Here is a 24,109-nt window from a genome sequence, read left to right on the forward strand (position 1 = left end):
CACTGAAAGTGACGGCACAATGGGAGTTAATCTGTTTTTAATTCATTTTGATGAAATGGTAATGATCGTGACAGATTTTACCAGCAGAAGCTCATTCACAATATTGCTCCCGATCCTACAGTTAATAATTCCCACCTCGAGCAACAGTAACTTCAAACAGAAAGGCACGATTACCCTGTCCTTTATCCAGGTGCCCAGCAACTTGGCAACATTTCATCTGCTTTCTAATCATGAGTTGTGAGCATAACAGAGACCCACTGTGGTGTGGGTGGTTTCTGTGGTGACTGAGCAACTGGCAACAAGGGCTTCACACTTGACCATTGACACTTGAGTAAAAGCTGCTAATTCAGTTACATCTATTATTTTGCATGAATTCTGTAAACAGAGTGTTGGAGCCTCCAGAACCAGTAGTGTGCCTGAAGTATTGCATCATTCCTGAACAGAAACTGGCTTCAGAAAGATACAGATGAAGAGGCCATTTGTCTCGTCCATGCTAGAAAAAAACATTTCTTGCATCACACCAGCTGATTGTATCCTGAATGAAACTAATCTTTTCCCCTCTGTTTGCCATATTAACATGTTCCTGACTGTTCCATACACCAAGATCATAGAAGGGTTTTAAAAACTCATTCAAGGGCTATGGCATTTTCTGGTTCAGCCAGCATTCATTGCCCATCCCCAATAGCCCTCGAGAAGATGAGCTGCCTTTTTGCACCACTGCTGTCCATGAGGTATAGGTACTCCCACAGTGCTGTTAGGATGGGAGTTCTGGGATTTTGACCCAGCGACAGTGAAGGAACGATGATATGTTTCCAAGTCAGAATGGTGTGTGGCTTAGATGGGAACCTGTAGGTCATGGTATCCCCATGTATCTGCTGCCCCTGTTCTTCTAGTTTACAGAATAGAAGTTTACACTCCGTTCACTGTGTCTTTCCTTCTTTTGTTAGTCGTAGAATTTTACAGCACAGAAAGAGGCTCTTTAGCCTATCATGTCTGTGGCGGCATCAAACAACTATCCCATTTTCCAGCACTTTGTCTGTAGCCTTGTATTGTATGGCATTTGAAGTGTTCATGTAAGTGTTTCTTAAATGTTGTGAGGTTTCTGTTATAACCCTTGTGGATGTCACTGCTTAAGGATTATCAGATTCCCCTTGTCCGCCACTAAATACGAGCTCCCCCGGTAAAGAGGGGTGAGGCTGCTTCCCCTTAAAAGGGTGTTGGATCACATGTATAAAAAGCTTAACCTGGGTGCAGGTTGAGAAGGGAAATCCTTCGGGAATGGAGATCTTGTATGTCATAAATAAACCTAACCTTTGTTTTCTACCTGCTTGGTCAATACTGCTTTAGAGAATTCTACAGTTTCCCACCTCTGCCACCCTTTCAGGCAGATTCCCACCAACCTTTGGGTGAAAATGTTTGTCCTTGTGGTAGGCTATATTAGGGGTATCGCGGTACCTAGGTGGGATGTACCTTATACTGTGGTATGAGTGGTAGAACCTGCCTGCTGGTTCCGCCCAGCAGGCGGAGCATAAGAGTCTGTGTTTCACCCACAGCAATCATTCTGTACCGGAGCTGCTGGGGTAACTACTTGTTCATTAAAGCCTTCAATTGGACTACAATCTTGCTTCAGTAGTGATTGATTGTGCATCAGTCCTCAAATCCCTTCTAAATCTTCTGCCCCTTACCGTAAATTCATGTCCCCTGGTTTTTGACTCCTCTACTAAGAGAAAATGTTTCTTCCTATCTACCCTACCTACATCACTCATAATTTTGTACACCTCAATCAGGTCCCCCTTCAGCCTTCACTGCTCTATGGTAAACAACCACAGCCTAACCAGCCTCTCTTCATAGCCGAAATTCTCCAGCTCAGGCAACATCCTGGTGAAGCACCTCTGCACCCTTTTGAGTGCAATCACATCCTTCCTAGAGTGGGGCTACCAGAACTGCACAGAGTACTCCAGCTACAGCCTGACGTGCATTTTGCACAGCTCCATCATAATCTCCCTGCTCTTATATTCTATGCTTCAGATAATAAAGGCAAATATCCCAGAGCAATTCTAGAGCAATCTAAAGCCAAGTTCCCTGCTCTATACTAATTGTGTAGCCTACATCTTCCTCTGCTTCAAATGGTCTTCCCGTTTTCTCGGTTTAAAAAAATCCCAATGATTTCTGTTTCAACAACACCCTGTGGCAAAGCATTCAATAGTTCCACATTCCTCTTCATAAAGAAGCTATCTGCACCATTTAAAACCTTCTGTCCTTCTATAATATTCCATCTCTGTCAGCTCCTTTCAAGTACAAAGAAGTTGCTGTATTAGTTTCTGTAAACAGGTACAGGCACCAGCTCTTTACAATTAATGAATGTTCCAGAAACTGTTTATTCATAGACCCAGATAATCATGGGTCCATGGTACCATCAGTTTACGAAGCATGAGGCTGTCAATACTACGAGTTTAGCCAATGAATAAAAGGTTGCATGTTTTCAATCAGTGGCACTCATTTTTTAAAAATGCCTTTTGACAAAGTTATATCTAATTTCCATGAGGCTGAGCACATCTGCCCACAAGCCATTAAAGCTGATTTTGAGTCCTTGCTAATAACAATCACATCTGCTCATAGATATTTGATACCATGCTCCATGAGTAACAAGCTCAATTCAAGTGAACACCAACACCTCCAGGAGATATCAGTTGCTTATAAGCAAGCCATGTTTGACTGGAGCTTCACAGGCTGACTTTTATCTATTCTAACAATATTATAAACACATTACATTTGAGGCTTTCCTCATCAACTCAACCAGTTACATCCTAAAAGAATTCAAGTAGATTTGTCAAGCACGATTTCCCTTTCATAAATCCGTGCTGACTCTGTCAGATCCTGCCACTTTTTTCCAAGCGCTCGGTTATAAAATACTTGACAATGGATTCTAAAATTTTCCCCACTACCAAAGTCAGACTGACTGACTGGCCTATAATTCCCTGTTTTCTCTCTACTTCCCTTTTTAAATAGTGAGGTTAGATTAGCTACCATCCAATCCATAGGAACTGTTCCAGAGTCGAGAGAATCTTGGAAGATGACCACCAATGCATCCTTCCTTTCTAGGTCCACTTCCTTAAGTACTCTGGGATGTAGATTATCAGACCCTAGGGGTTTATTGGTCTTCAGTCCCATCAATGTCCTCAGTACCATTTCCCGATTAATACTGATATCCTTCAATTCCACACCTTCATTAAACCTTGCGCTCTTCCATTTCTGGAACGTTATTTTTGTCTTTCTTTGTGAAGACAGAACCAAAGTATGTATTTAGTTGGTCAGTCATTTCTTTGTTCCCCATTATAAATTCCCCTGTTTTTGACTAAGAGATCTACATTGTCTTCATCAATCTTTTTCTCTTCACGTATCATAATAAGACGCAATCTTCCCCCAACATAAAAAATGAGCAATTCTTGCCTTTCTAATCGACAGTTTTTTCCTTTCTCTCACAATTGATTCCAATTAATTGCCCACCAGCAAACTCCGCCTTTCTGGCCAATACTTTTCTGGACAATCGCTCGTACCATTTTAAAATAATGATACAACATTCGCAGACCTCCAATCCTCTGGGACCTCGCCTATATTACTGCGGATTGGAAAATGATCCTCCGAGCATCTGTTATTTCTTCCCTGGCTTCCTTTAACAGCCTGTGACACAAAACGTCCGGTTCTGGTGATTTATCCACCTTCATGGATGTCAGGCCCTTCATTATGTTTATTGCATCTAATAATTCAGACTTTTCCTCTTTAACTCGAATATCTGCATCATCCCTCTCCTTCATGAAGACAGAGACAAATTACTCATTGAGAACCCTGACCACATTTTCTGCATCAACTCATAAGTTACCATGTACATCTCTGATAGGCCCCACTCTTTCCTTCGTTAGTCTCTTAATTTGCTGGTAAAACATCTTTGGATTTTCTTTGATTTTACCTGCCAATGTTTTTTCATATCCCCCCCTTTTGCTTTCTTGTTCTGTAGAATTTTGTTTTCAATGCCTCCCATTGAATTGACACAGTTTTCCCTTAGTATCTATATCCAGTCCACTTGCCAATTCATCTCCGCTTATAAAATTGCTCTTTTCTAATTTAGAACTTTTCCTCCTGTTCTATCTTTGTTATTTTCCATAATGATGCTAAATCTAACTATATTATGGTGACTATCTCCTAAATGATCCCCCACTGCTCAGGGGTCTCCTGCACTACCTGCCTAATTCTCTTGGACTGCCTGGTGGTCACCCATTGCTGTTCTGCTTCCAGGCTCCTAAGCTGTGGTGTGGCCACCTCTCTGAGCATGCTCGTCACATAGCTCTCAGCCACGTGGATATATCAGCGAGACTCCAGCCACGGGAGTCCAAATATGAAATGGTTAGTTAGAGTCTGTATGCCTGGTGATGTTACTAATTGGTAGGATCGGAAAATGTGTAAGGATTTCTAAAGGTAAAATGCTAAAACAAAAGGGAATTGTACAGTAAAATTACAGGATAGTGTTATTTGTCTTGTTTCAGAAGCTCTCAGTTATAAAGATCCTCTGGCAGGGTTAAGGATGAAGTGAGATTCCCGGACCTCCCAGCAGCGTGTTCTTGGCAGTGGGAGGCAGTCTGCCATTGGCCAGCGGCAGCATCTTCCAATACTGCCAGGGTCAATGGGGTTTCCCATTGAATCAACCCCATACCGCCAGGAAACTCATGGCGGGGGTGCGCCATCGACGAGACTGGAAGATCCTGAACAAACAAAAGATCTTGCCCGTTGACTCTGTGGCAATTGTATTACCGAGTCATCGTTCCTTTCGTGCTACTTATGTATTCTTGGGGGGGGGGGGGGGGGGGGGGGGGGCAACGAAGAGGAAGATGGGCAGACAAAAACTCTTGGGTTAATTTCTATGGTGGACTGTTTGCTTTTGAAGAGCAACATTCTGTGAAGTCTTGCCTGCGGCCTTTCTCCATTCTCACCACTGTCAAAATTGATTTAAATGCAGCAGTCTGGCCAGAGTAAATATCATCAGCGGAATTCTCCGTCAGCAGGATCCTCCAGCCCAGCGGCAGCGCACCAACGATCCACAGGTTTCCCGATGGCGGGAGGTGGCCACAATGGGGAAACCCCATTGGCCGGCTGAGGGAACAGAGAATCCCGCTGCCGTTGAGGGAACGCCGCGCCAAAAGATGTGGCAGGCGGACCGGAGAATCCTGCCCCATTTCCCAAACCGAGTCACTGAAGTCACACTGACTTGTTATAATAAATATCAATCAATTGTTGAGACTGACACAATTTTTAAAAAATAAAGATATTGGTTATGTGGGGGGTTGGGCGAGTCCTGTGGTGCCAGGGACTATGGTAACATCGGTGCCTCTGCTAAACTTAGTTTTGTTGTGAATTTAAAACAGAATTTTCAGCACTCAAGCCAGTTTAAAAAAAAAGAAAATATGTTACCCCCACCCCCAACAATCCCACTCCCACCCAATTAAGAGAGGAGCTGTCGGATATTGAGAATTGTATATTAAGATCAGTTACTGTAGACGGGCAATGGTCCCTACTCTGTTGGGTCATTTTTTAAAAAATAAATTAAAGTACATCATAGAATCTTAGAATTTACAGTGCAGAAGGCCATTCGGCTCATTGGGTCTGCACCGGCCCTTGGAAAGAGCACCCTACTTAAGCCCACGCCTCCACCTTATCCCAGTAACCCCACCTAACCTTTTTTTGGACACTAAAAGCAATTTATCCTGGCCAATCCACCTAACCTGCACATCTTTGGACTGTGGGGGGAAACCGGAGCACCCGGAGGAAACCCACGCACACACGGGGAGAACGTGCAGACTCCGCGCAGACAGTGACCCAAGCCAGGAATCGAACCTGGGACCCTGGAGCTGTGAAGCAACTGTGCTAACCACTGTGCTACCGTGCTGCCGACCTATTTCTTTTCAAATTAAGAGGCAATTTAGAGTGGCCAATCCACCTACCCTGCACATCTTTTGGGGTGAGACCCACGCAAAAACAGGAAGAATGTGCAAAATCCACATGGACAGTGACCCGGGGCTGGAACCGATTCCAGGCACACAGCGCCGTGAGGCAGCAGTGCTAACGACTGCGCTACCGTGCCACCCATGTATGGATTCTATGATTCACATCAAGGTGTAGTTCCTAGGAAAGGAATGGAAGAGAGTGGAGAGAGAAGCATAAAAAACTAGAATCAGAGGAACTGAGAGTTTTGGGGTAAAGTTGGGTGGGGGCAATATAAGGCTGAAGGAGATTGAAGAATTAACATGGCATAACATTTTAAATTTCATTGCGGGAGGAGATGGTGAGAAGAATATCCGTATAATCTGAGTTTCTGCCCATGATTCATGTTTTTATTAGTGCAAAGGTGACAAATGTTACACACAATGTGGTTATAAATGATGAGGGCCTTATTAATGAGTGAACACATTTTGGGGGGGAAAAATACAAAGGGGATGGCAATCTCTGATCTCCCACTGAGGTTAGTGCAGGTGGGATGCAGAGGAGCTTGGTGAGAAGCTGCTGGCCAAACCATGGAGAATGGGGTATATGTTGTCAGGAGAGAACATTGGACACAGAGGACAATCCCATGGGAAGCAACTGAAGAAAACTATTGGATTTCTCATCGGGGTTTGGTCCTCGACAGATGGTAGGAGAGAAAGTAGGCTGAGGAGTAACCAAGTGGGAATGGGGATTGATTTGCCTAACGCTGCAGAAGAATAAAATAAAAGAATAAAAGGTGGCCTGACTCAGGTGGAAGGGGTGGTGGGGAGAGAGAGACAAACTCGAAGACTGCTTTTGACCATGCAATTGTCACACATTAAGAATGAACATCTGCAAGAGAGCGGGAAAGAAATCTGGGAAACAAAAGTAATACCTGATTTTCACACAGAATTTACAATGGACTATAATATAAGCAAACCACTGCGGATGTTGGATATACAAACGGAAAGTATTGGAAATACTCAGCAAACCTGGCAACATCTCTGAAGAGAGAAGCGGAGTTAAAATTTCCAGTTGAATACGACCCTTCTTTGGAACTTTGAGACAAGTGCAATGGACTGTAAAGAATGCAAGCAAAATTATTAGAATAATTAATGCTTTTATCTGTAATTACCCACACCATAAGAAACATTAATTTCACCTCAACGTATTTTAATAAGGCTAGACTGGAACAAAAATGTTTTAAAATGAACTTTCTTTGAACATGGCTTAATGACAAATAATATTGAACAACAGAACATTGTTGTGTCCATGGTATGCCCGTGACAGAGCTAAAATCTCCCAAAGTGCTGAAAGCGTTAAGTTAATCCGCCTCCGAGCTTGGAAAGCAATGTGATATCATCTACCGGCTGTCTGCCCTTTGGTAACCACCAGCTAGAAAAGAAGGGATTGATTGATCTACGCTCATACCAAACATATGTGATCTTGCACAAGTCGGATTGAATTAACAGAACAATGCTTGTTCCAAGGTGATGAATGTGCACTTGTGGGCCTTGTCCGCAGTCAAACAAAGGCCTGGTGACAATGTGCTTGTTCATCCAGCAGGACAACGGGTCAAGACCCATTGCTTTGAATCCACACATTTGCAGAGATACACTGGCTGGAGGAAAGAATGAGTGTACCAAATCTGGATGCATTCTCTACCGCACCACAGGGAATCATTATTGATGTGAGTCACCATATGCGGAGGCTGCTGCTAACCTAATGGCCTAGTCAAGTTTTTCAGAGCCCTTTGGGCATTTTAATGTAGCAATCTCTGTTTGTTTAAAAACAGAGAAATATAAAGCTTGGTCTACTTTGGTAGACTGCATTCACAGGGATTGTCATGTCATTTTAATGTTTATTGGAAGATAATGTAACAATTGCCCAATGTTTGTTAGCACTTACAGAAGGCATCAGAATCTAATTGTGCCTAATTATACTCAAATACTTAAGGTCAACCAGAGGAGGAAAGAAAATATAATTGCAAACTGAATGAATGCCGCTCAACAGCATTACTTTTCAAGTTAATAATGGGTATCAACCAGTATGGGCGCGATCTAACCAAATTGCAACAAGAGTGTGTGTCGAGCGCGATTAGCCGGGTGTGCCCCAGCACTCGCAATGCCGAGAAAGACCATGCCATCTAATGGGACTCTGTTGTAATCCAGAGCCTTAGCGTGGAATGCCCCACCAAGGCTGTACTTAGTCCCATTTCCTGCACTGAGAAGCTCCGCTCGCCAGAGCACCTCAATGCTATTTAAAAAGGATGTCCCGAACTCCCGGCACCCTGGATCCCCCCAAAGCTCCAACTCACCTTAAGGGGACCCCCACACCCACCTCACATGGGCAGGGTACCCCCAGGCCTGATCAGGGCAGGAAAAATGTCAGCCTGGCACCCTGGCAGTGCTACCTGGACACCTTGGCAGCACCAGGCTGGCATATAGGTGGCACTGCCATGGTGGCAGACTGCTGGAGCCAGGCTGGCAGTGCGAGGTGCCACCTTGGGGCCCCTGATCCTCTGGGAGACCCCTCCCCAAGTGGCCTTCCATCTGGTTCGTGTTTGTGGGGATCAACATTGAACAGCGTTCTCCTGCGGTCTCCAAGGGCAAGGGGTTAGATCCCAAGGCCTCAGAAGATCAGCTGAGCTGCATATTAGAGTGAGACTAGCTATCTCACTCTAAAATGCAGATTTGCCAAATACTGATCCCGCCCACAATGGGATCGCCTGGCATTTACCGGCCGCATCGCGACATCGTTCGTTCGCAGCCTCGCCGGTAGATCCCATCCTATATTTATACGTTGTGATGAGGAATAGAGGGCAGGATTCTCAGTCTGGGAGACTGATCTCTCGCCGGAGCTGAATTTCATTAGATTTACATTCACACTGGGAGTCCAAATCAGGAAGCAATACCCAGTTCATAACCATGCAAATCTTTACATGGCGAACATTATGGGGGATTCCCTAGGGAATCCCACTATTGTATCGCCATTTTCAGCAGGCAGCCTGATAGCGAGGTCCTGCAGATGCCCCCCCGTAGCGCAATTCACCCTCCCTTGAAATTTTCTGTTCACTCACACCCCCAGGATAGTTGAGGGGGGGGAAGTGATCCGAACCCCCCCACACCAGAGACACCCTATTTAAAGAGATCACCCAGAGACCCCCTAATTAAAGAGACACGCACCAGAGACCCTCTAATTAAAGACACATTCACCAGAGACTCCTCAGAAGAGAATCCCCTGTCTGTAAGCTAGAGAGCAGTTCAGGCAGAGACAGTGAAGAAAATGATTGCTTTAAAACTCACCTGTGCAATACACCTGCTGGCTCAGGTAGAGGGAGCAGCACCTCATAGACTCATAGAGAAATACAGCACAGAACAGGCCCTCCGGCCCACGATGTTGTGCCGAACTTTTGTCCTAGGTTAATCATAGATTATCATAGAATTTTGGACACAAAGGGCAATTTATCATGGCCAATCCACCCAACCTGTACATCTTTGGACTGTGGGAGGAAACCGGAGCACCCGGAGGAAACCCACGCACACACAGGGAGGATGTGCAGACTCCACTCAGACAGTGACCCAGCAGGGAATCGAACCTGGGACCCTGGAGCTGTGAAGCAATTGTGCTATCCACAATGCTACCGTGCTGCCCTAAAGAACAAATTAATCTACACTCCATTATTCTACCAGTTCCTATCAATTTCTGAAAAGAGAAAACCAGTCAGCTGGGTTTAAACCCCTTTAGGGCCATTCAATCATTTTTCTTTGGTATTGATTTCACTCGGCTTTGATTGACAGCTTCCGCACACACACACAGCTGTCCGCATCATTCCATTAATCTCGTTTCAGGCTTGAGTGACTTTGAAGTTGTCAGCTGTGAAACTAACAGAAACATTTAACTTTCTTTGATTTGTTGCTGGAGCTGTCATTCAAAGCTTGATGTTTATAAACATTACAGCTGACTACTTCAGTCAAGCCTGTCTGGACTGCTCTTTAGCCTCGAGACAAGGTTGTCTCTTCTGGGATGCTTCCAGGCAGGCGTCTCTCTTCTGGGTGGGTCTCTTTAATTAGGGGGTCTCTGGGCGGGGGGGGGCGGCAGTGGTTGAGTTCTGGGGGCATGGCATGAGCATGTCTTGAATTGTGGGGCGGGGGAGGAGGGTGGCTCTCCAAAGGGCTTTGGGGACAACTCCCTCAAAGAGTTACCCCCTTGACCCACCGCAAGGTCCATCGTGTCAGGTACATACTTGGCACGACCTGCATTAATGCTCGGCCACATGATCTCCTACCCAGAGGACCGGAGAATCACGAGGGTCTGGTGATATGGTGCCCGGCCCATTAATAGGATGCAAATGTCCTGTTGGCACGGAGCACAAATCTCGATCCTGATGCCAATGTGAGACAGGAGCATTGGCGGCGACCCTGTTTTTTTCTCACCGCATCAGGATCTCCACTTTGGGCAGCGGAGATCCCAGCCTCTGTATATTAGGAATAGACGCCATTAAGATCATCCCTCATGTTTTACCTTTACTGTGACTGCAATCTCAGCTGGCGGCCAGAGAGGCAGCAGCAGCTGGTGAAGATGTTTTGATTGGTGCCAAATAGCTCTTTCTTTCCACACAAGTAATGCTTCATGTAGGGAAGCAAATTCTTTGCATTTTGCTTGTTCTTGTATTCTTATTTTTATGGCTCATGTACCATATAAACCTAAATTTACATTTGATCCGATTTGAGAAACTTTCAACAGCATCAAAAATAAGTTTTCCAGCAAAATGTGTGACTGCACAACCACAGGCCTGTTTAGGAATTTATGCGAGGAATGTGTAGTATTCAGAAACACTATGTGATGCATGGTCTACTTGCTTCTAAAATATGCAAGTGGGTGGTGGCGGCAGTCTGGCTGGTAGTGTTTTCGTTATACAGCTTGGTAATTTTCTGAGCAAAATGTAACCTGGAGGCAGGCGTCTGGAGATCGGAGTGTGCTGACAGCTCCGTTTATATTGATGAGGAATGCAGCGATCCAGCCACGCTATGCTGACTGCAATAGTCTGCCTGCAATGATTTCTGAAGGACCAAGTTGTCAGTATGCAGTGAGGATTGTATCCACCACATAGGTTGAAGAGCTCAAAGAAACAACATGCTGTGAAGTTATCCTGCATTATTCCGAACAGTTCTCTTTAAATTGTTGCAGTAGACTTATGGCTTACCTCTTTCATGGGTTTGTGTTCCAATTCAATCACATTATGCAGTTTTTAAATCTCTGCCACTGACATCACCACCGGCGCATGCGCGAACCGGCGAAGGCCTTTCGGCCAGCCCGGCGCCGGCCTGAAAGGCTGCTGGTGCCGGTTTTTGCGCCAGTCGACGTGGTGCCAACCGCTCCGGCGCGGGCCTAGCCCCCAAAGGTGCGGAGAATTCCGGAGTGGTTGGCGCCACTCCCCTTTGCCGGGACCCCCCGCCCCGCCGGGTAGGGGAGAATGCCACCCCTAGTAATTCACAGTGTGTTATATCATATGTGTTGTGTCTTTGTAAGCTCGGTATACGAGCAGTTGCACGGCTCTGCCCAATGGGGGAGATGAGGAGTTTGTACTGGGCTCCACCCTTGGCTCCACCCATGGCTCCTCCCACTAACCGGAAGTATAAAGATCTGCAGTTGTGAGCCTGCTGCCAGTTCATCTTGTCACAGGCAGGCTCAGTTGTAAGACTATTAAAACCACTGTTCCCTTCCAATCTTGTGTCTAGTGAATTGATGGTCAGATTAGCTACCTCACGGTACCGAGGTCCCAGGTTCGATCCCGGCCCCAGGTCACTGATCGTGTGGAGTTTGCACATTCCCCTCATGTCTACGTGGGTCTCCCCAAGGCCTTTTTCAAAGCGCTGGACAAACTCATCATGGCGTTCGTATGGGGGGGTAAAAATGCTAGGATCCCAAAGAAGGTCTTACAAAAAACAAAAACCAGGGGAGGGTTAGCCCTCCCGAATCTACAATTCTACCACTGGGCAGCAACAGCCGAGCGAGTAAGGGGATGGATCCAGGAGCCAGAAGCTGAGTGGGTGCGTGCGGAGGAGGCCTCCTGCATGGGAACCTCCCTCCGGGCCCTCGCCACGGCAGCACTCCCATCCCCACCCAAAAAACACTCCAGCAGCCCAGTGGTGACAGCCACCCTCCAATCCTGGAACCAACTGCGGCAGCAACTTGGCCTGACCAAAATGTCGAACAGGGCTCCCATCTGCAACAACCATAGGTTCAAACCAGCACTGACCGACGCCACCTTCAAAAGGTGGAGGCAGGACGGGGGGACACTGACAGTCAGGGACCTATACACGGACGACAGGATCGCAACACTGGACGAACTGACAGAGAAATTTCAGCTAGCTGGGGGGAACGAGCTACGGTACCTGCAGCTCAAAAACTTCCTACGAAAGGAGACAAGGACGTACCCACAACCGCCACGACAGACACTACTGGAAGACCTACTGGACGCAAGTATCCTAGAGAAAGGGAACTGTAGTGACATGTATGACCGACTGGTAGATAGGGACGACACCGTACTGGACGCAACAAGGAGGAAATGGGAGGACGACCTGGGGATGGAGATCGGGTGGGGACTCTGGAGCGAAGCACTGCATAGGGTCAACTCCACCTCCACGTGCGCAAGGCTCAGCCTGACGCAACTAAAAGTGGTACATAGGGCCCACTTAACAAGAACCCGTATGAGTAGGTTCTTCCCGGAGGTGGAAGACAGATGTGAACGGTGCCAAAGAGGCCCGGCCAACCACGCCCACATGTTCTGGTCCTGCCCCAGACTCGTGGAGTACTGGACAGCCTTCTTCGAGGTAATGTCCAAAGTGGTGGGAGTGAGGGTGGAGCCATGCCCGATAGTGGCGGTCTTCGGGGTTTCAGAACAGCCAGATCTATTCCTGGGGAGGAGGGCGGATGCCCTTGCCTTTGCCTCCCTGATCGCCCGCCGTAGAATCCTGTTTGGCTGGCGGTCAGCAGCACCGCCCAGAGCTGCGGACTGGCTGTCCGACCTCTCGGAATCTCTCCAAATGGAGAAAATCAAATTTGCCATCCGAGGGTCGGACGACGGCTTCCACAGAACGTGGGAGCCATTCATGCGACTGTTCCGGGACCTATTTGTGGCCAATGTACAAGAGGAAGAATAGTCGGGGGAAGGTAGCGGGAGGGGGGGGGGGGGGCTACAGGTTCGTTACGGGGGTTCGATGGCTAGCTAAGGCCCAAAACCAAGCTAAATAAACATGTTGAGGGGGGGAGGGGGGGGGGGGGGGGGCGCAGTTACTACTACGAAGATGCTTACCTGTAAATATGTGTGTTAATTTTTGCGTGTTTGTTTTTGTTTGTTTTTTTTTTCTCTCTCCTAACAATTTGTAATTTGTTCAATATAAAATACGAAAACTGAATAAAAACATTTATAAAAAAAAAATGTCTACGTGGGTCTCATCCCACAACCTAAAGATGTGCGGGGCAGGTGGATTGGCTACGCTAAATTGCCACCTAATTGGAAAAAAAACGAATTGGGTACTCCAAATTTTAAAAAGGAGCACAGCATGCTAATTTCAGCATCATTTCTTAGAGTGCCAGATGTTTTAAAGTTCATGGATTTTCAAGTGGAGTCGGTTCCTTGGGATAATTGCAGTTGGAAAATCAGATTGAGAATTCCACTGGTTCTCCTGAGATTCCATCAATTCCAGTACCTCCATCACCCCTTAGAAATCATCTTAGTCCCAGGGCATCGCTGCAAACATTCCCCAGGGTAGCCTATTAGGCTCAACCACCTTCAGCTGCTTCATCAATTCATTCTTAAGGTCAGAAGTCGGGATGTTCACAGATGAGCGCATAGAGGTGGCAGGTGGGTGAGGTGGCAAGGGTGGTTGAGGTAGCAAGTAGGTAAGTATGTAGGGCGGCAAGGGTGGTTTAGGTGGTAGGTGGGTGAAGTATGTAGGATGGCAGGTGAAGGTGGATGTCAGGTGGAAGGTGGTGGGGAGGTGGTGTTTCGGGTAGTCAGGCTATCAATGTGATTGACAGGAGGTCAGTTGTGTTGTTGTCCTGGTGTCGGACCAGGTTTTAACCTGTCTAACATTTCCTGGGTAACTATCCAGGTACGTACACTGGAACTCTCAAGTCTCTGACTATCACTTAAAGTTGAAGATATTCGCAGAGTCCCAGGGAGCAGGGGAATTTCCCATCAGAAATTGCAACTGCTCAGGCGGTTCCCACATAGTTCTGAGGATTAGGGCTTCCTAGGGTCCTGACATGCATAATCTGGAGACCGGAAGATTTGGGCGTATGTTTAAGACTTTTCAAACCAAACAATTGGAAAGTGTGCATAGATGTGTTTCTGTTTGTCTGATATATCTTGGCGTAAAGACACATCACACTTGCCTAAACCAAAGAGCTCAGTTGTGGCGTGGCAAGATGTAATGATTTTGGTTAATTTTGTAAAAATGTGCAGCTTTTAGGGTTTTGGTTTTGAGGATTAGCAATGGCCAAGTGACTGGCCTATTCTCTTCAGTGACTGGCCGATTCCATAGGTCCCAATAATGTGCTCAATGACTGATCAATCAACAACAATGCCTGGGCCAAAATCAAAGCACAAAAAGGTCAGAAAAATGGCTAGCATTTAAAAAGTGCCAGGCAATGGCCATCTCCAAGAAGAGATCATCTAACCATCGTCCCTTGACATTCAATAGGATTACCATCACTGAATCCCCCACTATTAACATATTGGGGATTATCATGACCACAAACTGAACTGTGGCTATAAGAGCAAGGTTGAGGTTAGGAATCCTGTGGTGAGTAACATACTCTCCACTTACCTGGATGGGTGCAGCTCCAACAGCACTCAAGAAGCTCAAGACCATCCAAGACAAAGCTACGTTCTTGATTGGCACCCCTTGCACAAATATCCACTCCCTCCACCACCAACGCACTTTGGAAATCATGGAACCCCCTCCCTAACAGCATTGTGGTTGTACCTACACCACATGGACTGCAGCAGTTCAAGAAGGCAGCTCACCATCACCTTCTCAGGGGCAATTAGGGATGGACAACAACTGCTGGCCTAGGCAGCGAAGCCCACATTCCATAAATGAATTTAAAAAAAGAAAGATCTGTGGGGGAGAGCTAAAAGTGTATAATGACTTGATGGTTTAATTAAATAGATATTGCCATAGTTGTGTGCCATTTTGGCCTCTTTCTCTGCTTTAAGTTCGTATAGTTATTTTAATCTGGATACAGAGCTTCACATGTCAGGAGGGTAAACTAAGGTTCAGGCATACAAATCCTGCCCATGATTATTAATTTTAATGATACCAAAGCTTATAATAATTATGTTTTGGAAGGTCAACACGCGGTGGTAGGTCCAAATTTGGTACACATTCATTCATGGGTTGTGGGCTTCGCTGGCTGGGCCAGTAATAGTTGCCCATCCCTAATTATCTATGAGAAGCTAAGCTACCTTGAGAACTGCTGCAGTCCATATGGTGTAGATACACGCACAGTGCTATGAGAAAGGGAATCCCAGGATTTGACCCAGTGATGGTGAAAGAATGGCAATATATTTCCAAGTGAGGATGGTGAGTGGCTTGGAGGGGACCTTCCAGTTGGTGGTGTTCCCATGTATCTGCTGCCCTTGCCCTTCTAGATGATGGATGTCACGGGCTTAGAAGCTGCAGTTTAAGGTGCCTTGGTGAGTTATTGCAGTGCCTGTTGTAGATGGTACACATGGCTGGCACAATGTGCCAGTAGTGGAGGGAGTGAATGTTTGTGGAGCGAGCTGCTTTGTGCTGGATGGTGTCGAGCTTCTTCAATGCTGTTGGAGCTGCACTCATCCAGGCAAGTGAAGAGTATTCCATCACACTCCAGACTTGTGCCTTTTAGATGATGGACAGGCTTTGGGACTTAGGAAACAAATTACTTTCTGTAGAATTTCCAGCCTTGACCTGCTCTTGTAGGCACAGTTTTAATGCAGCTGGTCCAGTTCTGTTTCTGATCAATAATAAGGCCAAGATGTTGAATGCGAATTTAAAACCTTTGCAATTCCTAAAGTAAATGTAAACATTGTAGAACAAATGAATAACTGGTCTATCCAGAGATATATTTGCCTTTCGTATTATTCTTCCTGACTTTGGACTTCGAAACTGTACTCATATTCAGCTAGGCAACTAAATTGCTGGAAACACTCAGCAGGTCGGGCAGTATCTGTGGGGGGAGATACAGAGTTAGCGGTTCAGGTCCAATACTTATCATCGACCTGCTGTGTGTTTTCACCATTTCCCATCATTATTACAGATTTGCAGTGTTCGCAGTATGTTGATTTTGTATAAGTAATGGACAGTGTGTTTATTTTGGGAGCATATATTATTTTGGGGATTCGTTATTCAGTATGCAATTAATTCTTCTGATTTTTATTTGAACACTTTTTTTGTGTGTGTGATAGGTCAGAAAATCCTTCACCACAGAAGTGATGTTTTGGAAACCGTTGTCCTGATCAACCCTTCCGATGAGGCAGTGAGCACTGAGGTAAGAGAACCGACAGGTGGCAAAGAGTACACGTGAATGAGATAATGAAGTTTATCAAAGTACAATCCGGATTATTCAGTCTACCTGCTCCGTGTGAGTTTTGTAAGTTGAAAACAGTATATATATAAGGTTGTGCAGATCCTGCCATGGTGAGAAAGGGGGTAAAGGGATAGAGCTGATATTATTGGGTTTGAATCTCTATGAAATTTGTACCATGAGCCCAGGGCTACACTAATGGTCAAGTCTTCCTATAGCAGTTTGAGAAGTTGAATTCAGTTCTTTTTGTAAATCTGGAAATAAAATGCTGATATCAGTATAAGTGATGTGGAGATGCCGGCGTTGGACTGGGGTGAGCACAGCAAGAGAAATCTTACAACACCAGGTTAAAGTCCAACAGGTTTGTTTTGAATCAGTAGCTTTCGGAGCACTGCTCCTTCCTCAGGTCAATGAAGAGGTGGGTTCCAGAAACATATATATAGACAGAGTCAAAGATGCAATCGATCGTATTCATCTGAAGAGTGCGAGGGAAAGTGGATTAGGTTGAAAATCAGCCATGGTCATATTGAATGATGGAGTCGAAAGGATTGTTATGGCCGAGTCCTGCTCCAATTTCTTGTGTAATTATCTCATCAGACGCTGCATGCTAACTCTGGGTAACATAACAAGGAAATTCCACTTCATCAACGTCCAGTTGGTGTGCGACCGTGTGCAGTGAATCACGGAGGTCCAAGCCCAGCATCCTGGCAGCCATCATGATGTCGTCTTCCTGTGGCAGGGTGCTGCACCATCTCCATTTGAGCCACTATGACAAAGCAAAGATGGCACTGGACGATAAGGGCTGTCCACACATGACATAGCTTATGATGCTGGTACCCAAGTTACACACACAATGAAAACCATGCTGACACAGGAAAGGCGATTGAACAGATCACTGATGTGTTCAAACAACATTGCCAATACTTGGACCTCTGCAGAGAAGCCTCTGTCATTGGTACGCGGTCGTAAAAACCGTGGAGTTTCATGCCAAACAAAATCGCGAGAAAAGGCCCCATATTCAAAATCCTGCAGGGGCTAGCAGGGATCCGGTGTGGATCTAGCAGCTTTTGCTGCAGATACGGGCCCCCACACTTCCGGGTCTGAGGCCACGCATGTGCACGACGGCGGCCTCCAGCGGTGAAGCCATGCTCCATGGCGGACTCAGACCGCGGAGCTGAGCCCTAAAAACAAACCCCCCGATCAGCCGCGCAGCCGACCCTGTCCGCCCGCACAAACATTTCCCGGCCGCCCATAACGCCGCCCCCGCCCTCTGATCGGCCCGCCCCCGACTAGGGCGGACTGAGGTCCGCAACTGCCACGCGAGTATCCCAACTGGCTGGACCACATTAGATCCACACCGTCAGGACTACGGCCGGTCAGGGATACAGAATGGCAGAGCCGGCCTCTGGCAATGGCCCCAGGTAGGTCCTAGGCGGCACAGTACACCGCTTCTTGGGGCCCGCAGAATCGGGGAACCAGCGCCAGTCCTGATTCCATGCGGGAAAATGGATTCTCCGTCCCCGCGCAGGCTGCGATTTTGCCATCAGGTTGCGGCGAATCCAGCCCCAGATTTCTGGTGTGGTGGCGCCCCCGGGATTCTCCGTCTTGCCAGCCGGCCAATGGGGTTTCCCATTGTGTGCAGCCCCACGCTGTTGGGAAATCCCCGGTCTGCCAGTGCAATGGAGAATCCCGACAGCGGAGAATTCAGCCCCTGAAAATGTGGTTGTGCATCTGGAGAGAAACATGCCGGTTTTCAGTCAGGGCCTAAGTCTCTGTCCAATTGTGGGAAATTTCTGGCAATGGGCAGAAAGCACATTCCAAATGAGTTTACTGGATCCCCCCCCCCCCCCCCTTCCTCCTCCCTCCCTCCCCCCACCCCCGCTCTTCCTTGTCATCTTTTCACCTGATGAGCCCCCTTCAGTCTGCCTTCTCCGGCTGCGAGTATTATTTAGACAGGGGTAACGGTAGCACAGTGGTTAGTACTGTTGCTGCACAGCGCCACGGTCCCAGGTTCGATTCATGTTGGAGTCTGCACGTTCTCCCAGTGTCTGCGTGGGTTTCCTCCGGGTGCCCTGGTTTCCTCCCACGAGTCCCAAAAGAAGTACTCGTTAGGTGAGTTGAACATTCTGAATTCTCCCTCGGTGTACCTGAACAGGCGCAGGAGTGTGGCGACTAGATTATTTTCACAGTAACTTCATTGCCTTACCTTCCCTGCCACTGATCATTAGAACATAGAACATAGAACAGTACAGCACAGAACAGGCCCTTCGGCCCTCAATGTTGTGCCGAGCCATGAGGGTGTCTGCTTGGCCACTTTACAAAAATAAAAGCCAGCAGAAAATAAACATTCCAAACGAAATGTATCAATTCAATCCTGTCATATTACTTTCAAATGTCAACTAATCATGCTTGTGCATTCCCTGTTTTCCCCCATGTGGCTTTGGTTGATCTACTGCTGTTGTTCAGTGCTAGGCCAGTGGCTGCTGATGACCAGCAGAAGGCTGCTGACTGTCAGTGCATATGGGCCTGCAGGATGACCTGGGGTAACACATAGGAGGCTTAGCTTTGGACTGTACCATCTCGGCATGGGCAGGAGTCATCATGGGCAGCATGGGTTGGCTGGCTGACAGGCTCAACAAGGGTCCTGATAGAGCCTGATAGACTGGCAGCATTCGGTCTTCCAATACTGCCGCTCTGAGAGTGCTCCACAGAGTCACTACCAGAGTGGTGCTTCTAGGGATGTGCTGGAGGACAGATTGCTGGAATGCTGTGACATCTGTCAAGCTTCTTTGAAAACTGGTATCAGCAGCCATGATGGCAGCAATATGAGCTGGCTGGACTGAACTCTGAGCTTCCATTGTAGCACCAGGATGGGTGGTTGGTGCTTGTGCAGTAATGGAAGCTGAGGTATCAGTCATCAAATGCTGCATTATGGTTGGGTCCACAAGTGTGCCTTTGGAGTTGGCCACCACCTCTACATTAGATAGGGTTGGCAAAAAATGCTGGCCTAGCCAGCGTAGCCCACATCCCAGGAATGAATTTTAAAAACTACTCACAGGCTTTCTGGCAGGTGTGCCAAAGCACCAAGTATTTGGTTGTATGTACACATCAGCCTTCTTCTATATCCTGTCCCATCAAAGTGCTCATCTGAGTCCTCTGCAACAGAATTGATGAGCAACCTCACCCTACAGCAAGCCGACATCTGTGCACCTTGCTCTGGCTGCAAGTCCCTGATGCCCAATATCTCATCACATGCAGATCCTGCTCCTAAATGATGCGGAGTGTCAGTACCTGAGCAAGTGGCGACAAGTGTGAGATTTATTGACTGTTTCTCCATCACTTCTTGCTCTTCCAGGTAGCAAATGTTTAGCACCTGAAAGAAGAAGAACATGAGGTTGTGATCGGGGAGGGGAGGAATGCCTTCTTAGGTCATCTGTAGCTGGTAAATCGGAAGAGTTGAGGAGAATTAGGTATAGGCATGCCGTCATCTTTGATATTCCAGCTGTGACTAACCATGGCCTCTGCAGCGTCCACTCCAATAATGGTGATGCTGGCTCCTCCATTGAGGTAAGATAGGGCAGCCGTGCTTGTCCCCCAACGGTTAGCACCTCTAGTTGTGTGCCACCTTGTCTTAGAACAAAGAACAAAAAAAAGTACAGCACAGGAACAGGCCTTTCGGCCCTCCAAGCCTGTGCCGACCATGCTGCCCATCTAAACTACAACTTCTGCACTTCCGGGGTCCGTATCCCTCTATTCCCATCCTATTCATGTATTTGTCAAGATGCCCCTTAAACATCGCTATTGATTTTTGGGCCCTTGAGATGGATTGGCCGTCACACATGCAGGGATCCCCCGGATCAGCTATGCTCCGCCCCCTAGGAAATGGCATAATCGCATTGCTGCCACACCAATCTCTGAGCCACGCACTCAACTCCCTGATCTTATTTACCCAATGTCAATTTGCCTGTGGCTCAGAGATTGTTACCTTTGTGATTCTGCTTTTTAGTTGAGTCCTGAGCTTCTGATCCTCCCTGATGAGAACCTCTTTCTTAGTTCTATCTGTGTGGTTGGTACCCACCGATACAACAACAACTGAATTCTTCCCCCAGGAGTTATTAACACTAGCACCGGGCTGGCAACACGGCCCTCGGGGCTCACACTCTCGATGCTGAGAACACAGTCTATCCCTCTAACAACACTGTCCCCTGCTACAATTCCATTCATTTACATTCCTCCCATTTGTCTGTATCCCTGTTCCCAAGTGCGATGGTCAGTCTGCTCATCCTCCCTGCAGCCCTCGCTCTCGTCCACACAGGCTGCAAAACCTCCAATCTCTCGGACAAGTGCAAGGGCTGAGTGTCTTCCATTACTACCTCCTGGATTTTCACGTGAAGTCATACTGTCTGTTGAGTGGAAAGTGTAGAGCTATTCGACTGTAGTGTACTCACCCTCAGGCTCATGGGAGACTAGATGAAGACTCTTGGAATTATAAACAAGGTGTTCATTGCAGTTATAACTGGGCTTGTGGCGTTCACAGCCAGCACACAGACAGCCTTGATTCCTCTCGAGGTCTTGTGAGAGAGAAGAAAATATATCACTGAATGCACTGCAAAATGTATCACTGAATGTGCTGCAATGCATTTATATCCTAATTGGATAGCAGACATTTTGTTTATATGGGTGTGAGGTTTGTAACAGTGCTGTCTGTAAGGATGAGGTATGTCTATGGATGTTAGGTCTGATTGATAGAGATTACAATCTCAACAGTGCAGAAGGAGGCCATTCGGCCCATCAAGTCTGCACCAACCCTTGGAAATAGTACCCTCCCAAGGCCCACGTCCCGATCCCATCCCTGCAACCGAACCTAACCTTTTTTTGGACATTAAGGGGCAATTTACCATGGCCAATCCACCTAACCTGCACGTCTTTGGACTGTGGGAGGAAACCCGAGCACCCGGAGTAAACCCACGGAGACACGGGGAGAAAGTGCAAACTCCGCACAGTCATCCGAGGCCGGAATTGAACCAGGGTCCCTGGCACTGTGAGGCAGCAGTGATAACCACTGTGTCATTGTGCCGCCCTAATTATTGACTGACAGGTGAGTGATGGGGCTGTTGTGCATTAAGCATCATTTGAGGCAAGTGGTGCAGTTGGTGGTACATGGCATTTGAAGACACGTTCATTGACCTTAGCCACTCCTGTGATGTCATTGAGCTTTTTAACTGCACTGCATCTAGGTCCCTGGGCTTGACTCTTGGAATTGAACATCATGGCCACCTGGTCTCACTACCTGCTGCGAGATTATCTAGTGGGCCTCTTGGTCCATACAAATAGAATACATAGTGATGCAGTGGGGAAGGTAACAATGACAAAGGAGAGTACTTGCAGGCAAGGAGATGGGTTGAAGTGTGTATACTTTAATGCAAGAAGCATCAGGAATAAGGTGGGTGAACTTAAGGCATGGATCTGTACTTGGGACTACGATGTGGTGGCCATCACAGAAACTTGGATAGAAGAGGGGCAGAAATGGTTGTTGGAGGTCCCTGGTTATAGATGTTTCAACAAGATTAGGGAGGATGGTAAAAGAGGTGGGGGGGGTGGCATTGTTAATTAGAGATAGTATAACAGCTGCAGAAAGGCAGTTCGAGGGGGATGTGCCTACTGAGGTAATATGGGTTGAAGTTAGAAATAGGAAAGGAGCAGTCACCTTGTTGGGAGTTTTCTATAGGCCCCCCAATAGCAGCAGAGATGTGGAGGAACAGATTGGGAAACAGATTTTGGAAAGGTGCAGAAGTCACAGGGTAGTAGTCATGGGCGACTTCAACTTCCCAAACATTGAGTGGAAACTCTTTAGATCAAATAGTTTGGATGGGGTAGTGTTTGTGCAGTGTGTCCAGGAAGATTTCTAACACAGTATGTAGATTGTCCGACCAGAGGGGAGGCCATATTGGATTTAGTACTTGGTAATGAACCAGGGCAGGTGATAGATTTGTTAGTGGGGGAGCATTTTGGAGGTAGTGACCACAATTCTGTGACTTTCACTTTAGTAATGGAGAGGGATAGGTGCGAGCAACAGGGCAAGGTTTATAATTGGGGGAAGGGTAAATACAATGCTGTCAGACAAGAATTGAAGTGCAGAAGTTGGGAACATAGGCTGTCAGGGAAGGACACAAGTGAAATGTGGAACTTGTTCAAGGAACAGGTACTGCGTGTCTTTGATATGTATGTCCCTGTCAGGCAGGGAAGAGATGGTCGAGTGAGGGAACCATGGTTGACAAGAGAGGTTGAATGTCTTGTTAAGAGGAAGAAGGAGACTTATGTAAGGCTGAAGAAACAAGGTTCAGACAGGGCGCTGGAGGGATACAAGATAGCCAGGAGGGAACTGAAGAAAGGGATTAGGAGAGCTAAGAGAGGGCATGAAAAATCTTTGGCGGGTAGGATCAAGGAAAGCCCCAAGGCCTTTTACACATATGTGAGAAATATGAGAATGACTAGAGCGAGGGTAGGTCCGATTAAGGACAGTAGCGGGAGATTGTGTATTGAGTCTGAAGAGATAGGAGAGGTCTTGAACAAGTATTTTTCTTCAGTATTTACAAACGAGAGGGGCCATATTGTTGGAGATGACAGCGTGAAGCAGACTGATAAGCTTGAGGAGATACTTGTCAGGAAGGAAGATGTGTTGCGCGTTTTGAAAAACTTGAGGATAGACAAGTCCCCCGGGCCTGACGGGATATATCCAAGGATTCTATGGGAAGCAAGAAATGAAATTGCAGAGCCGTTGGCAATGATCTTTTCGTCCTCGCTGTCAACAGGGGTGGTACCAGAGGATTGGAGAGTGGCGAATGTCGTACCCCTATTCAAAAAAGGGAATAGGGATAACCCTGGGAATTACAGGCCAGTTAGTCTTACTTCGGTGGTAGGCAAAGTAATGGAAAGGGTACTGAGGGATAGGATTTCTGAGCATCTGGAAAGGCATTGCTTGATTAGGGATAGTCAGCACGGATTTGTGAGGGGTAGGTCTTGCCTTACAAGTCTTATTGAATTCTTTGAGGAGGTGACCAAGCATGTGGATGAAGGTAAAGCAGTGGATGTAGTGTACATGGATTTTAGTAAGGCATTTGATAAGGTTCCCCATGGTAGGCTTATGCAGAAAGTAAGGAGGCATGGGATAGTGGGAAATTTGGCCAGTTGGATAACAAACTGGCTAACCGATAGAAGACAGAGAGTTGTGGTGGATGGCAAATATTCAGCCTGGAGCCCAGTTATCAGTGGCGTACCACAGGGATCAGTTCTGGGTCCTCTGCTGTTTGTGATTTTCATTAACGACTTGGATGAGGGAGTTGAAGGGTGGGTCAGTAAATTTGCAGATGATACGAAGATTGGTGGAGTTGTGGATAGTGAGGAGGGCTGTTGTCGGCTTCAAAGAGACATAGATAGAATGCAGAGCTGGGCTGAGAAGTGGCAGATGGAGTTTAACCCTGACAAGTGTGAGGTTGTCCATTTTGGAAGGACAAATCTG

At 46.9% G+C, this 24,109-nt stretch overlaps 1 protein-coding gene across 1 annotated transcript in view; it reads left to right on the forward strand.

Moving 5' to 3' along the window:
- The window catches only part of map1b (microtubule-associated protein 1B), a 154,690-nt gene that overhangs the window by 91,327 nt on the left and 39,254 nt on the right, over nt 1-24,109 (forward strand). Inside the window, exon 3 of the mRNA XM_038805420.1 lies at nt 16,472-16,554. Within this exon, the coding sequence (XP_038661348.1) occupies nt 16,472-16,554 (83 nt within the window). The remainder of the gene's footprint in view (nt 1-16,471; nt 16,555-24,109) is intronic.

This window comes from Scyliorhinus canicula, chromosome 8 (genome assembly GCF_902713615.1).
Source record: "Scyliorhinus canicula chromosome 8, sScyCan1.1, whole genome shotgun sequence".
In the NCBI taxonomy this organism is placed as follows: Eukaryota; Metazoa; Chordata; class Chondrichthyes; order Carcharhiniformes; family Scyliorhinidae; genus Scyliorhinus; species Scyliorhinus canicula.